The 16657-nt window shown below is 43.5% G+C and overlaps 1 protein-coding gene across 4 annotated transcripts in view; it reads right to left on the reverse strand.

Moving 5' to 3' along the window:
* The window catches only part of LOC143815513 (uncharacterized), a 781879-nt gene that overhangs the window by 369521 nt on the left and 395701 nt on the right, over nt 1-16657 (reverse strand). For all 4 annotated transcript variants that reach the window (XM_077294772.1, XM_077294774.1, XM_077294771.1 and 1 more), the window contains one exon: nt 821-910. In XM_077294772.1, coding sequence (XP_077150887.1) covers nt 821-910 — 90 coding nt within the window. The remainder of the gene's footprint in view (nt 1-820; nt 911-16657) is intronic.

Genomic DNA, 16657 nt, shown 5'->3' on the forward strand with positions numbered 1-16657 from the left:
TGCCCCCATTCTTATACTCACTCTCCAGCGTCTTGATATAGTATTTTACAGATACCACACTGGTCCCACAGCGCCATCTTCTACCCACAGCTTCCAACATAATAACATACTATTATATATAATAACACCACATATAATAGTATGTTATTTGTGTTACTAAATATTTTACCACATTTTTTGCTTCAAATATTTTTTTCCCTATTTACCACCTCTAAAACCTGGGTGCGTCTTATAGTCTGGTGCGTCTTATAGTCCGAAAAATACGGTGTGTGTGTGTGTATGTATATATATATATATATATATATATATATATATATATATATATATTATTTTTTTTTTTTGTCTAAAATACAAAGGAAATGTGTCATCTTTCACTTTAGCCCTTTGGATCATTTAATCTTCAACTTGCTTAACTGTTCACATATCAGTCATTTTGGGGTGTCCAAACTCTTACATGCCACTGTATACACCTCTGAAGACATCCTGCATCAATTTTGTACAAATACACTGTCCTCATAGTGATCAGAAGGGCAGTTGCAGAACTTTTTTTCTTTTTTGCTGGCGTTCCATATTCTCTTGCAGTCCCAGGCCCCATAGCATCCGCTTTGGCTGCTTCTGACCCTGAGCACTTTGTGACATTCAGTTTATCTTTCCAAAGTCTGTATTTGGCAGAATGAAAATAATATTTTTTACTTCACTCAAGTCTGGATGCCGTCTACTGTATTGATGATATGATATCTTTTCAAAAATGTCTCAAATGTTTTTGCACCATAGAAAATAATGATGAAATAAGCAAGAAAAAAAAGAGACAAACACTTACCACCATGCACCAGCGGGGCCGTACAGATCCCCAAAGAGCGGGAGACAAGACAGAATAAATGGGACTCCCCAAGCAGTAAACTGGTATGCCCTATAAAAGATAAGAAAGGTACTGAGTGATATAGGGATAGTATAATGTAAATTATATTTGGTGTCAGCAAGAAAGTGTCTATCACAAATATTAAGTGGCCATACATGAGATAACTGCACAATGAATGAAAGCTCGATAGACAGTCCCCTCTCCTGACTTCACCATACACATGATCAGTCACTCAACTCGGCCGAGTGGTTATGTGTTTTCAATTGGGAAAGAGGTATAAAACACTTCTGGCAGCAGAATATCTCCCCTAAAAATAAAAGGATTGGCCATTAACATACCAAGGCCTCATCATTCTCTCCCGAACACCTTCTGTCAGGGGAGAGAGAGTTGGATCAGCTGACCACACATCAGATGGTCAGTTGATCCTGCAGAAATTAGGTGGGTTCAGACAACTTTCATCTAATGTTTATGGCTTTTTCTTTTTAAATCAATGACTTGGTTTTCTCTAAAATAATCTCATCACTTCCTAAGATTTCAGTAGACTGGTCACAATCAAACCTGATTTTTTGCAGAATGGAGCATGTCACTTTCACCGTTTTTTCAGCAAATTTTACCCATTGATGGTGGTGAAAAAACACAGGTTTCAGGTTTTGCCGTGTTTTTGGTGCCAAAATCTGATGGAGTAGAATAAGATTTATTTTTTTTGCCACTAAACTTTATCATCATACACAAGAGACAAATGTAGTGTGACAAAAATGCAGCAAAAAAGACAACAAAAGCTAAGAAAAACCTGCTTTATTGCAGGAAGTTTCTTACAGCCAAGAAAGAGAGCAGATTTTGCCTATGGAAAAAAACGCACCAAAAACTCAACGTGTGAACATTGCCTAAAGTATCTAAAATAAAACATGAAGCAACTTTGCGAATGGTGCTGAAAAATAGATATCCTTTGTGAATAGAGCTCTTACTCAGACCTATGGGTCTCCATGGCAACAAAAAAAGCATATGTAGGCCTATCATACAGTCATACCCAACTTTGCCTTACTTTATGGACTACTTTGTTTGCAGTCTGCAACCGTGGAGATATAAAGGTCAGCATAAAAGCTGTTGACAGTAGAATGTTTTCAAAACTATTGGTAAAGTTGCTTCATTATCTTTAGATGCGTATTCATGTGTACACCAATAGGGTATTGTCCAGTGCCTTGAAAAAGTATTCATATCCTATGAACTTTTCCACATTTTTTTGACATTACACCAGCAATCTTAAATGTATTTTATTGGGATTTTATGTGATATTCCAGCACAAAGTAGAAAGTATTTGTGAAGTGTAAAGAAAATGATACCTGGTTTTCTAAATCTTTGAAGAATAAAAATCTGAAAATTGTGACATGCATTTGTATTTAGCCCCCGGAGTCAATACCTTGTAGGACCACCTTTTTCTGCAATTACTGCTGCGAGTCTTTAGGGTTATGTCTCTATCAGCTTTTCACATATGGAGGATGAAAGCTATACCTGTTCTTCTTTGCAAATTAGCTCTGGCTCAGTGAGATTGGATTTAGAATGTCTGTGAACAACAATTTTCATGTCTTGCCACAGATTCTCAATAGGATTTATGTCTGAACTATGACTGCACCATCCAAACACATAAATAGACTTTGATCTAACCCATTCCATTATAGTTCTGGCAGTATGTTTTGGGTAGTTGTCCGATGGAAGGTGAATCTACATCTCAGTCTCAACTCTTTTGCATCCTATAACAAGTTTTCCTTCAGGATTGCTCTGTATTTAGCTCCATCTATCTTCATTTCAACCTTGACCAGATTCTCTGCCCTACCTGAAGAAAAGCCTCTCCATAGCATGATGCTGCCACCACCATGTTTGATAGTGTGGGGAGTAATACAAATTCATGTCACAATTTTAGATTTATATTTTTAAAATATTTTGAAGACCATGCATTATTTATTTACACTTTATAAATAATAGATACTTTGTGTTGGTGGAGCGCCCCCACACCGCCGCAGGGCCGAGGGGTACCCGGAGCCGGGCCTCTGAGTCTCAGTCCTGGGGTTGTCACGGTGGCTAGGCCCGGTCCGTGGCCCTGTCTGTCAGTGGGGGACGTCCGATGCAATAAGTGGGGTTAATGGTGGTGTAGCGGTGCAGGTCGCGGTAAATAACGAGGACACCAGGTTGCAGTCTCTTTACCTCTTTACTGGAGATCTCTGAGTCCTCAGTCCAGAATACGGTTCACCAGGCTGCGCAAGTCCGGCCGGTCCAATGGCACCTCCAGAGTTCACTTCACAGGTGGAAATCGGTGCCTTCCTTCTTAGCGCTATGTGTTGTAGTCCTTCCCTGCTATGCTTACGGAAAGTACCCCACAACCGTTGTGTCTGTTTCTCGTGTTCCCTCACAACTCGATTAACTGATCTTCTGCTAATCTTCCGTCCCTTCCTGATGTTACAGTTAGAACGGCACCCGTTTGTCGGGTAGGCCTGGAGTTCTTCCGGGACCCTAGAGACGCCCCTCTCCCGCAATTGCCTCCCAAGACTTCATAGGTGATTTAGGTGAGACAGCCCGCCTGAGACTGACTGTCCTGCCGCTGTTTAGAGTATTGCTTGAAGCTGTCTAATGAAATACTCCCTCGGCGTTCCGGCCGCCGGTAGTGCGCCTCAGTAGGATGTTGCTCCGGTCTTACAGCACGACCCCTACTGGTATTCTCCTATTGCTTGATCTCGTTTCTCACTCAGCACAATCTATCTCGCTTCTAGTCCTTTCTTGGGTCCCGCCGCTTCCCGGAGCTGGCGCGGACCCGTTACGTTCTTTTCAATGCCAAGCCTCTGTCAGGATCCCACCCCTGACAGAGACCCTACTGTCTCTTCCTCCACAACACCCTCTGCCACTAGGTGTTGCTTCGTCCAATCCAGTCAGCTTTCTCCTCTAACTTCCTGCCTGACCCCCAGTTTACCCACTATGGTGGGGAGTGGCCTAATGAATAGAACCCTTAGCTCCCCCCGGAGGCCCAGCTGTGAAACATATTGGTGTCTGTGATACCTGCTCAGAGGAACTCCTTCAGTGCCATCGAACGCACCATGGCTCCCCATAGTGGCGGATCCACAGTACTGCAACGACCAGGACTCTGGGGCGCTGCACTCCCCCCTGGTTAAACACAGTACTCCGGGAGTGGGAAGAAAACAACAATACAGGTTAGCAAAAAGACATACAATTTTGTTGAGTGCAAAACAATAAGTATACTTGAACAGGCTTCCCTTTATGGGAGGTGAGGACACTTTTAACGTTACAAACATAATTAAATATCATAGCAACAGGCTCCAATTAACTCTCATTACCCAACCGGGTATTCTGCTAAGTGCAAATTTTGTGAACAATAATTTAACATTGCCTTTAAGGATTCACACTCTAAATCCACTAAAGACCTTCCTATAATCACATTATAAGGTATTCTAACTTTTCATTCGCCTTCTTTGGAATCTGCAGGACCGCCTGTCCTATCGGCGCCAGACCTACTGCCTCTCCTTTCTGTTACAGGACCGCCCCGTTCAGCCAGGGCCTACTGCCTTTTCAACTACTATACATAGTATAGAACATAACTTTACTTTCAATTTGAGAACACTGAGCCGGCTCTACTTGGCTCCTATAAGGACTCGCTCCCTAACCCCTACGGGTTCACTCTCTGTCCTTAGTAACGAACTAACTTTCTATGGGGACTCAGGGTTTACCTTCTATCCTCACCTTCGTTATTACTTCCTTTCTTTCAACTATGCAGGACTCTAATTCTTCCCCTACGGGCTCTCTGCATCTTTCCTTTTAAAGAACATTATCTAGGCTTCACATTTCAAACAGATTAAACACACATAACTTTTCTTTATGCATAACAGTTACATTTCTTCTAGAGCATCATCATATTACGGTTCTAAAACAGTATCACTTTCAAGTTTAGGTCACACATCCCCCTTAAGAGGGGATCAAGTCTTTCTGAGGTAGCTCGTCTTCTCAGCCTACCAGTCTTTGCTCAGCAAAGGTTCCAGAACGGTATCTTCGCAAAGAGTCTTTAAGTAAAACCAGTTGATAGCACCTTTAAGAAGGTGCAAACTATTTACAAGAAGTTTGTATCATGCATTGTTCATGATTCAGCAGTTTTTATAACATTGTGGAACAAAAAAAGCAAAAATGAAAGTGAAAGCAAAAATAAAAAGCAATAGGGATCCCGGGTAAACAAAGGGATCCCTTTAAGAGTTAACCCAGGACGGGTTTTAGCAGCAAAACAGCAAGGAAATAAACAGTTAACTATTTACAGTTTCAGGTTTCCGAGGCTTAGTTGGACGGCTTCCAGGGCTGCACCTGGCACTTAACCCCTCTTGGCCTGGGAAAAGTGAGGTCTAGGGTTACACCCAGTGCTGGACAAACGCCGTTAATCCGTCTTTCATGTACGGTTAAATCATGCGCAGCGATGGAGGTCTGCGCAGCTGGAGTAGGGGCATCTGCTGCAGCAGAGGTAGCGGCTGCTGCAAGATCAGTCACTGGAACGGAGTCAGCAGCTGTGGCACTAGCAGTCACTGGAGTGGTGTCGGTCGTCAGGGCAGGGTGGCTCTTCCTACCTGCTTCAGACGCGGTTCCTCCGGTGCCGGTCTGCTCCGTCTCCGCTGGGGTCTGGAACGCTGGCTGCGGGGCCTTGTGCTGCGACGCTGTCATCTCTGCTTGCAGCATTCCGCTTTCCGGCAGGGCCTTGCTTTCCAGCTTCGGAGCTCCGGTCCTTCTTCCCTGCTCCGGACCAAGCGAGGCTGCCGACAGGCGTCTGGTGAGGCTCCCGATGATGGTCTTCTTCCACCCGGCCTCAGTACTCAGCTGCGTCCGCCGGGGTTGGTGGATCAGCTTGTCCGCTCCGGTCTGCGGGAGGTCAGCTTCAACTGTGGAGGTCTGGCTGCGGTGCCTCTCCGGGTAGCTGGGGGAGTCCTCGGCTCCGACCCCACGCTCCGGCTCCGGGCGGCTGGCCATGGCGTCCTCCATGTTGCTCGCTTCTTCTTCCTGGTCCTTTTCCCGCTCTCTTCTTCGTGGGCGGTTTCGTTTTCGTTGTCTCTGCCCACCATTAAGGACCAGGAGGCGGATCTCGGCTGCTGACGGACACGTCCTCAAGGGGCCGAGATATTTAGACTGGGCGGCCATTGTCTTTCGCGCTCTTCAGCTTGTTCACGCCCACTTCCACGCCCTTCTTCTTCTCCTGCGCTCTCCTTAGCGCTGTAATGGCGGCGGTTTTGGCGGGAACTTTTGGCGGTAAATGGCGCAGCACAGTCTTTGCAATAAAGCACAGTCCAAGCACAACAAATCACAGTTCCAAGGCACACATGACCCGATTCCTCAGGCTTAAGTAGATCCTGTTCGTGACGCCAAATTGGAGCGCCCCCACACCGCCGCAGGGCCGAGGGGTACCCGGAGCCGGGCCTCTGAGTCTCAGTCCTGGGGTTGTCACGGTGGCTAGGCCCGGTCCGTGGCCCTGTCTGTCAGTGGGGGACGTCCGATGCAATAAGTGGGGTTAATGGTGGTGTAGCGGTGCAGGTCGCGGTAAATAACGAGGACATCAGGTTGCAGTCTCTTTACCTCTTTACTGGAGATCTCTGAGTCCTCAGTCCAGAATACGGTTCACCAGGCTGCGCAAGTCCGGCCGGTCCAATGGCACCTCCAGAGTTCACTTCACAGGTGGAAATCGGTGCCTTCCTTCTTAGCGCTATGTGTTGTAGTCCTTCCCTGCTATGCTTACGGAAAGTACCCCACAACCGTTGTGTCTGTTTCTCGTGTTCCCTCACAACTCGATTAACTGATCTTCTGCTAATCTTCCGTCCCTTCCTGATGTTACAGTTAGAACGGCACCCGTTTGTCGGGTAGGCCTGGAGTTCTTCCGGGACCCTAGAGACGCCCCTCTCCCGCAATTGCCTCCCAAGACTTCATAGGTGATTTAGGTGAGACAGCCCGCCTGAGACTGACTGTCCTGCCGCTGTTTAGAGTATTGCTTGAAGCTGTCTAATGAAATACTCCCTCGGCGTTCCGGCCGCCGGTAGTGCGCCTCAGTAGGATGTTGCTCCGGTCTTACAGCACGACCCCTACTGGTATTCTCCTATTGCTTGATCTCGTTTCTCACTCAGCACAATCTATCTCGCTTCTAGTCCTTTCTTGGGTCCCGCCGCTTCCCGGAGCTGGCGCGGACCCGTTACGTTCTTTTCAATGCCAAGCCTCTGTCAGGATCCCACCCCTGACAGAGACCCTACTGTCTCTTCCTCCACAACACCCTCTGCCACTAGGTGTTGCTTCGTCCAATCCAGTCAGCTTTCTCCTCTAACTTCCTGCCTGACCCCCAGTTTACCCACTATGGTGGGGAGTGGCCTAATGAATAGAACCCTTAGCTCCCCCCCGGAGGCCCAGCTGTGAAACATATTGGTGTCTGTGATACCTGCTCAGAGGAACTCCTTCAGTGCCATCGAACGCACCATGGCTCCCCATAGTGGCGGATCCACAGTACTGCAACGACCAGGACTCTGGGGCGCTGCATTGGTATATCACATGAAATCCCAAGAAAATTTAAGTTTGCAGATGTATCATAAAAAAAAATGTGGAAAGGTAATGAATACTTTTTCAAGGCATTGCATATAAAAAGAATGGACAGCCAGCCCTGTTACTTAAGACTACGTCATTCACCATGTTTGGCTATATAAAAATACACTGCTTATATTTTTTTTTGTTCAAGTCTTAAAGGGAATCTGTCACCCCCTGGACGATTTTTACCTATTACTATGGGCATACAGGTAATTGAATGGTTAAACCAGTCTTACCTGTATGCCTCATAGCTGTGGTGTAGACATTGAGAAATTGATTTATATTCTTTTATGTTAATCATTTCTTTCAGGCTCCGGAGCGTGCGGTGCATGGAAGAAATCACTGCCCCCTCACTTCATACTATCATCCCCCTCCCATCAGCGCCATACTGACCTTGTTGGCGCTGTAATTCCGCATATGTGCTGATTTTTTTTGTTTTTTTTACCCCTGAAGGCCTTATCTCTAGGTTTTACATATCTTTGAGCTAGAGGTGAAGACCAGCTGCTATATTGTCTCCCATGTATAGAGAAGTTCCTGCTGTCCTGTGTCTATGTAGCATATGTTCAGTTACAGCAGTAGTATGGAGGGCCTTATACAGAACAACTGAGCAGTGCACCTGTGAATTCAGTGTAAGGGTGATATAAAACAGTAACTCAAATATTTTGTTTGTTCTGTTCTATTCACTTTGTTGTCTTTTTTTTAATTTAAGTGATGAATTTTATTCATATGCTACGTACATGACTACAAATGGCATTGTCAGGATGGATGAGAAGTGCTTCTATCTCCACCTTTTGGATTTGTGCTGGAAATATGTCCTCAATTAAGAAAACCTACTCACCGCTATCTATGTTTGGATGGAAGAAATGGACCACACTTTGATTGCAATATTTATAATATAGTGTTCCGTTTCTTTCCCCCTTTCTTCTGCTTTTGCAGTAAATTGTGATATATGGAATAGCGGGACTTAATATATACTGTATGGTTGCATTCATTGTGCGGGGAAGTTTACCTTCTGGTTGAAGTGAAACGCTGACATACCATCTTCCTGCATCTTTGGTGAGGGGAGGTCTGATGCGCGTGCAGTGCGATTTCATAGCCTGTTATCATGCCGCACAGCGGCGCCGCCTTCTGTGTACTTGGTTGCCTGGTGACGGCCAGGCGCCGGCCGCCCCACGTGACCGGGTCCGGACTGATGGTGCTGGTGTGCAGTGATGGACGGCGCTGCAGTCGCGCGCATGCGCATCCAGCACACTACAATTGGTGCCCTCTGATCATGTGATCGGATAGGACGAATATAAATACTGAGATGGTTACCCGTATTAGCCACGCCCCCTGAAGGTCATCCGTACTGAAACGTACGTTGGGGAGTGAGTCCCAGCGTCCCAGCACCACACCATGATGGGTAATGTTATGTGACTTTACATCCGCACTTGTTGTCTTTGTATTATTAGGGTATACTTTACAGCTAGTAAGGGGTAGCCAAGTATATGAGGGTTATGGGGGAATTTCCTATTAGCTGCTGGTAGCTATCAGCACCTGCTAGTCTGTCATTATAAGTCGGTTTATCTCCTCCTGGCTATATTAACCCTTGTCTACCTAGTCACTCTATTAGGTTATGATACTAAAGACTTTACATGCCCTAGGTGCGCTGCACGTTCGCTGGAACTCATTATCTTGGGAGTCTCTTTGCTACAGACCCAATATATTTATTAGCCTACTTGATTGCTCTATATGTTGCTTTTTTATTCGTATTTATGTATGGTGTGTTTTACTTAGCTCAATAAAATTGTTGTCTATTTTCTAAAATTTAGCTATGACTCAGTTCTTTTGGTATAACATTTATTGATAGAGTCGCTAATGTCCACACTATGCAATTGGCATATAGATGTTATGTTATGCATCGCAATATTGATAGTAAATTATGATTTGGAGAGGTTTTTTTCTACTTATATCATCTGTGTTTCTCACAGCTTCCGGCTCCAAAGTAACCATGGACTTTAAAGCACGTGAGCAATCCTGGCTTACACGTATTAATGAGGTTTTTTGTGACAAACCCAAGTTATCAGTGGCAGGTGGTGACAGGGACACACATATGGCAATCAAAAAACTTAAGGACTTACTACATAGACGCACCAGGATTTGGTGGAATCGAGCATTCTTAATGAAATATATCGAAACAGGCCTCACACCTAGAGGCTTAAGGGTTCAGGTGTTTCCTTCATTTGAGGTGGAGGACATAGTTTTCCGGCAAAAATGGGAAGAATGTGCCAATATATGTTCAAAAGGATATATGGAACTACTGGCCCAATTAAACAACGATACAATAGATGATTTGGATAAGGAGATCGAAATAGTCCAAAATAATCTTAAACAGGATTTGTTGGAGGCTGAACTACAGGCATTGAATCGCGAAATGGAGAATGAGTTTCAAAAATGGGAAAAGGAGATATGTACATTAAAAACTACAAAATTTCAGAGGGATGTAAGCGATAAGCAGACTAACACTGTATATAAATGGAATCGCAAATCACGTCAAGTAAGGTGAGGGCCTAGGAGAAGGTCAAGATCAAAATCTGTGTCCATGACATCTTATGCATCCAGTGAGGAATCCTCCAAATCACTAATGACAGCGTCAGAATCCAACAACATGTTCCCCAATAGGGAGACACAGATGGCCAAACATAAGATCACGCAACCAAATAAACAGGATAAGAGAAATAAAAATAGTCATCTTCAGGTAATTAACCTGTCTACCCATATACTTACTCCATCACAGATTGAGGTTCTCTCTAAGGGTTTAACCTTTTCCCCTGTAAATAACTATGATTCTTTCACAGCAATAAAGGATCTCTTCCTATTTTCGAGAAAGCTGATCCTTAGAAAATTGCATACGAGGGGTATAGGTGAACAGTCTACTGCAGATCAGGCAGAAGAGGAGGCCTTACATGCCCTCGAGGAATTACTAAATGAACAGGAACCTACTGGTTCAGGTATGTTCCCTCACTCAATATATCCACGTTCTACTCGGTTTCCCCCTTTGTCAGCCTGCCCAGCGGTTGATATTTTCACCAGGCTGGTCATGGATGATTTTGGACGTATATCGGAAACATGGGGCAATGATAATCTTACTAGTTTACAACGCACTGCCCTTAACGAATAAAAGAAGTATGACGATATAGTTATAAAGCCGGCTGACAAAGGGGGAAACATAGTTATTTGGCCACAACATCTATATGAGAAGGAGGCATCCAGACAGTTAAGAGATAAAAAAACATATTTACGCCTGGATCAAAATACTCTAATGACCTTCTCTACGGAATTAGAAATGGTATTATATCAGGCATTTGAGAAAGGGATTATCCCCAAAAAAGTTTTGGAAGGACTGCTAACCAAATTTCCAAGGGTCCCAACCATATATTTTATACCAAAGATCCATAAGGATCCCTCTGACCCACCTGGCCGGCCCATCGTTTCCGGCATAGGAGGGCTGTGTGAACCAATATGTAAATTCATAGACTACTATCTGAGACCACTTGTTGAGTCACTGCCCTCTTATGCCTGGGATACGATGGATGTCCTTGCCAGGATTGATGGTATGTCATTAGATCAGGACATGTTGTTGGTTACTGCCGATGTTGAGTCGCTGTACACTTGCATCCGGCATCGCGACGGACTCGAGGCCTGTCGCTTCTTTCTCTCCAACAGTAACTGGGATGGCCCTATGTGTGACCTCATATTGGAATTGCTGCAGTTTGTTCTGTCTCATATTTTTTTTGTTTTTCGTGATACTTTTTATTTACAGAAGTGCGGCACTGCCATGGGGGCGGCCTGTGCGCCCTCTTTCGCCAACCTCTTCCTGGGGTACTGGGAGAGGGGTATATTTGGCGGGGAGGGCGCCCAGGCCGCGGACCATGTGCAGTGCTGGCTAAGATATATCGACGATTTACTTATTGTCTGGCAGGGTAGTGAACAGCAACTGCAGCTCTTCATGGATGGCTTGAATTCAAATGCATTCAATATCAAATTGACTTATAAATACAGTAGGACCGAGGTGGACTTTCTGGACATCAAAATATTGATTGATACACATTTACATCTGGAAACTGATGTTTACCGAAAGCCCACCTCGGTCAATGCATTATTGCATGCCCAATCTAGCCATCCGGGGAGCACTATTAGGGCCATCCCAGTGGGTCAATTTCTAGACAAATTTGTTCTACCGAGCAGGGATTCGAGCGGCAGGCCGCGGACCTGACAGATAGGTTCCGGATGCGCGGGTACAGCGGCAAAAGCATTAGAAGGGGGTATATGCGGGCCAAGAGAAGTAACCGTACTACGCTCTTGCACTCTCAGGCAAAAATGAGAAGTGGACAGGATCATATCAGGTTCATTTCTACCTTTAATGGGCGATGGGGGCAAATGAAGGAATGCCTTCAGCGACATTGGAATGTCCTGCATACTGACCCAGTCTTAGCAAAATGCCTGTCCAAAAATCCCCTCATGACGGCAAGGAGGAGCCGAAATTTGGCTGATATTCTGGTTCACAGTCACTATACTCCGGTGACGAAAAACTTGTTCAATTCCCGAGGCCCCCCACAGGGATGTTTCCCATTTGGGACATGTGTGGCCTGTAAGAACATTATGAGAACAACCACCTTTTCCTCAGTGGATGGGGTAAAAAACTTCTCCATTAAACAATATATCACATGTGCCACCACACAGGTGATATACTATGCGACATGTGGATGCCCCAAGATCTATATTGGCCTGACATCGCGCCAATTGAGAATACGCACAAGGGAACATGTACGGGACATCCAGGCAGCAGCGGGTGCTACTGACCTGGCATTATTGAATACAATCCCTAGGCATTATAAATTGTTCCACCAGTGCAACCCTAAATCATTCATGGTCAGGGGCATCCAACATGTCCAGTGTGGCATACGTGGTGGAGATGTTAAACGTCTATTAGCTCAGAAGGAATGTAGGTGGATTACCATTTTGGGGACTATGTCCCCGAATGGGTTGAATGAGTCACAAGGCTTTGCCTCATTCCTTTAATTGAATTTATTTCCTTTTGTCAATGTGTGTTCATGCCACCGTCCTGTCATTGATTGATTTTATGGCTATTTTAAAATATTTTGTTTGTTCTGTTCTATTCACTTTGTTGTCTTTTTTTTAATTTAAGTGATGAATTTTATTCATATGCTACGTAAGTGACTACAAATGGCATCGTCCGGATGGATGAGAAGTGCTTCTATCTCCACCTTTTGGATTTGTGCTGGAAATATGTCCTCAATTAAGAAAACCTACTCACCGCTATCTATGTTTGGATGGAAGAAATGGACCACACTTTGATTGCAATATTTATAATATAGTGTTCCGTTTCTTTCCCCCTTTCTTCTGCTTTTGCAGTAAATTGTGATATATGGAATAGCGGGACTTAATATATACTGTATGGTTGCATTCATTGTGCGGGGAAGTTTACCTTCTGGTTGAAGTGAAACGCTGACATACCATCTTCCTGCATCTTTGGTGAGGTGAGGTCTGATGCGCGTGCAGTGCGATTTCATAGCCTGTTATCATGCCGCACAGCGGCACTGCCTTCTGTGTACTTGGTTGCCTGGTGACAGCCAGGCGCCGGCCGCCCCACGTGACCGGGTCCGGACTGATGGTGCCGGTGTGCGGTGATGGACGGCGCTGCAGTCGCGCGCATGCGCATCCAGCACACTACAATTGGTGCCCTCTGATCATGTGATCGGATAGGACGAATATAAATACTGAGATGGTTACCCGTATTAGCCACGCCCCCTGAAGAAGGTCATCCGTACTGAAACGTACGTTGGGGAGTGAGTCCCAGTGTCCCTGCACCACACCATGACGGGTAATGTTATGTGACTTTACATCCGCACTTGTTGTCTTTGTATTATTAGGGTATACTTTACAGCTAGTAAGGGGTAGCCAAGTATATGAGGGATATGGGGAAATTTCCTATTAGCTGCTGGTAGCTATCAGCACCTGCTAGTCTGTCATTATGTCGGTTTATCTCCTCCTGGCTATATTAACCCTTGTCTACCTAGTCACTCTATTAGGTTATGATACTAAAGACTTTACATGACCTAGGTGCGCTGCACGTTCGCTGGCACTCATTATCTTGGGAGTCTCTTTGCTACAGACCCAATATATTTATTAGCCTACTTGATTGCTCTATACGTTGCTTTTTTATTGGTATTTATGTATGGTGTGTTTTACTTAGCTTAATAAAATTGTTGTCTATTTTCTAAAATTTAGCTATAACTCAGTTCTTTTGGTATAACAAGTAGCTAGGAAGCTGTAGCACTAGTCAGTCAGTGACTGTGCCCATCTGTCTTACTCTTCTCTGCACTCCTCCTCTTCCTCTCTTAATATACTTCAATAGTCAGTTATAGTATGATCCCCTAGAAAGCTGGCAATCAATTTTGCCTGACCAAGATGGATTTTAGCAGCAGCATATCAGAGTCAATTGTTAGGTACTGTATATGAAGCAAGGGGAGGAGGAAGAGATTCTGAAGTGTAGAAATAAGCAAATTTCTCTGATAAGGTCTTGAGATCGGGGTCCATAAACCCCCAAGAACAAAGCTATGCAGCTTCAACTCGAATGGAGCAATGGTGCACATGTTCGTCCTCCACTCCATTCATTGTAAATAGGAGTGCTGAGTACAGCGCTTGGCTATTTCCAGCAGTCTCAGAGACAATGAATGGATCGGTGGTCGAGCATGTGCACCTTTGCTCAATTCAAGACTTGGTTACAACAGAGCCTTGTTCTTGTGGTTCCAGATCTCCAATCTTGGGATTGTTGGGAGTTCCAGCAGCCAGGCACCCAGTGATGAACAAGTCATCCTCTAACCAAAGGATATTTAACTTGTTATTTTGGGAATAACTCTTAAATCTTTGCAGCAAGCACCAGACATGGTTTCCACTGTGAGCGCAGCAGTTTCATGTATTTATAATTTGCACCCCAAACCCACTTTCCAACCACTAATTGACAGCTTTCTCAGCACAGTATTAAGGAGAAACTGTCAACCAGAGGCTAGTGGGAGAGGGAAGCATCAGCTCATAAATACATCAGATCAGATTTAAATCTAAGTTGAGATTGATCAAAAATACACATTAGTGCCATGTACCCCAAGATAGAAACATCTGCACTGCAAATGTAGTAATTAGGAACAGAAACCTTTTTGAAGAAACCTTGAAGCATATTCTACAAACCTAAAGGATGTCAAATAAAACTATAATGTTAACTAAACCTAAATCCAAATATTTCATATGACTTTTTGGCAAGGATATGGGATTTATAGAAGATAAAGGAAAAAAGAAAAAAACGAAAATCTAATGAAAGCTAGAGAACAAAATTTACAGTCTTTTGGGTTATTTGAAGGTTAATAAAATCAATTTAACAAAATTTTGTAATAAAATTGTGACATTTGAAATGTCAGCCTAAATGCCATTTGACTACTAAGAAATGTATGTTCATTTATGGTCAATAAGCAGCATCCAATGTGATAAAGAAAAAGAGTGTAGTCAAAAATACCACACTACATTACTTTCTAATAAACCATTGGAAAGGACACGTGAAATAAAACTTTAGTCTAGTTCAGTGAGCTGGAATTGCCATGATCGTAGAATGAAGGAGCCAGGCTTCACTAGAAAGAAAGCGACTATTCCACTTATCTGTTAGTTTAGATAACTTAAGGAGAGCCTGTCAGGTTATAGGGAGAGCAGCAGTTATAGGGTTAATCTGCAGGTTAACAGCGTTAGGAAGGAGCCCGGCCACTGTACTGAAAGTGCAGCATGTATATGGACCCCCTGATGTTTGTGTACTTATTCATAGCATATACGGACCATTGGCCAGGATATTAGATCATTGGAGACTGGCTTAAGTCCTCTTGTATGGTAAACCACAAGTTAATATATGATATTCCAGGATTCCTTATTGAACGTCTTAGGAACATCTTCTATTTGTACTAAGGGAAATGTAATCTCATACTTCATCATATATACTACCAATCTTGAGGCAGTACTTTTTGATATGTACAGTATAGTGAGAGAGTATTATATACATCAGAGGTGTCAAACTGCATTCCTCGAGGGCCGCAAACAGGTCATGTTTTCAGGATTTCCTTGTATTGCACAGGTGATAATTTAATCACCTGCACAGAATGATTCCAGCACCTTGTGGAATGCTAAGGAAATCTTGAAAACACTCATGGTTTGAGGCCCTCGAGGAATGCAGTTTGACACCCCTGATATACATGGCTATAGTGACTCATGACGGGGACACCATTACTATTATTGTTATACTCTGTACTGTACTTTAAACTTTGGGTTAAAAACAACCGACACCAGATATGTGTCACTTATATCTGTCTTTAAATTGGTGATAATAGCACCACATAAACTTTATTTTAATAAAACTATAAATGTTAAAGTATAAATATTTCTATTTATGGCAATGATTATAACTGTCTGTACTATCAAATGATATACTCTATATTGTGAAAATGTATTACCCAATGCATCTCCTTGAGGCACTCTTGCTCTTTAATATATGTTAATTTTAATTTTAGTGACGGTCTAATAAAAAGTGATTTTATTGATTGGTGGCATGGTCTTGGCACCAGGTTCCTATCCCTATGACCTAGGTTTGTGGGGTTGGTAAGTATGGCAGTTCTATACGACTTGACGCCGGCAGCTTCCAGCTGTATCTCTAAAAACATTTAATGTATTTCATATCTTTTTGTATCCTCTTCCTTGTTTGTGGAAGGCAATAAAACTTAACTTAACTTTTTGGAACACTCTTGACAAGCCAAGAATATCAGGGAACTGGACACCAATGCCTATGAGAAATGGACTAAGATTCCTCAGGAACGCTGACACAAGCTGGTGTTGCTATGAACCACATTTGCAGCTGGTCATAAAGCCAAAGGTGCTCTACTAAGTAACTGCAGTAGTCATTAAAAGTGTAATTTTGTCTGGAATTTGTATAAACCATTTGTTATAATAGTTGTGTTGAGTTATTTATATTTTGTTGCGGTGTTTTAATGCAATAGCAAAAAGTTTGTATATTTCCATTGTAAAATAAATTTATACCACATAGTATTTTTTTAATTGAATCTCTCAGGATAGAAAACGGTAGTGCATGCAAAAGAAGCCAACTAGGGT

The sequence above is a fragment of the Ranitomeya variabilis genome, chromosome 3 (genome assembly GCF_051348905.1).
Source record: "Ranitomeya variabilis isolate aRanVar5 chromosome 3, aRanVar5.hap1, whole genome shotgun sequence".
NCBI lineage: Eukaryota > Metazoa > Chordata > Amphibia > Anura > Dendrobatidae > Ranitomeya > Ranitomeya variabilis.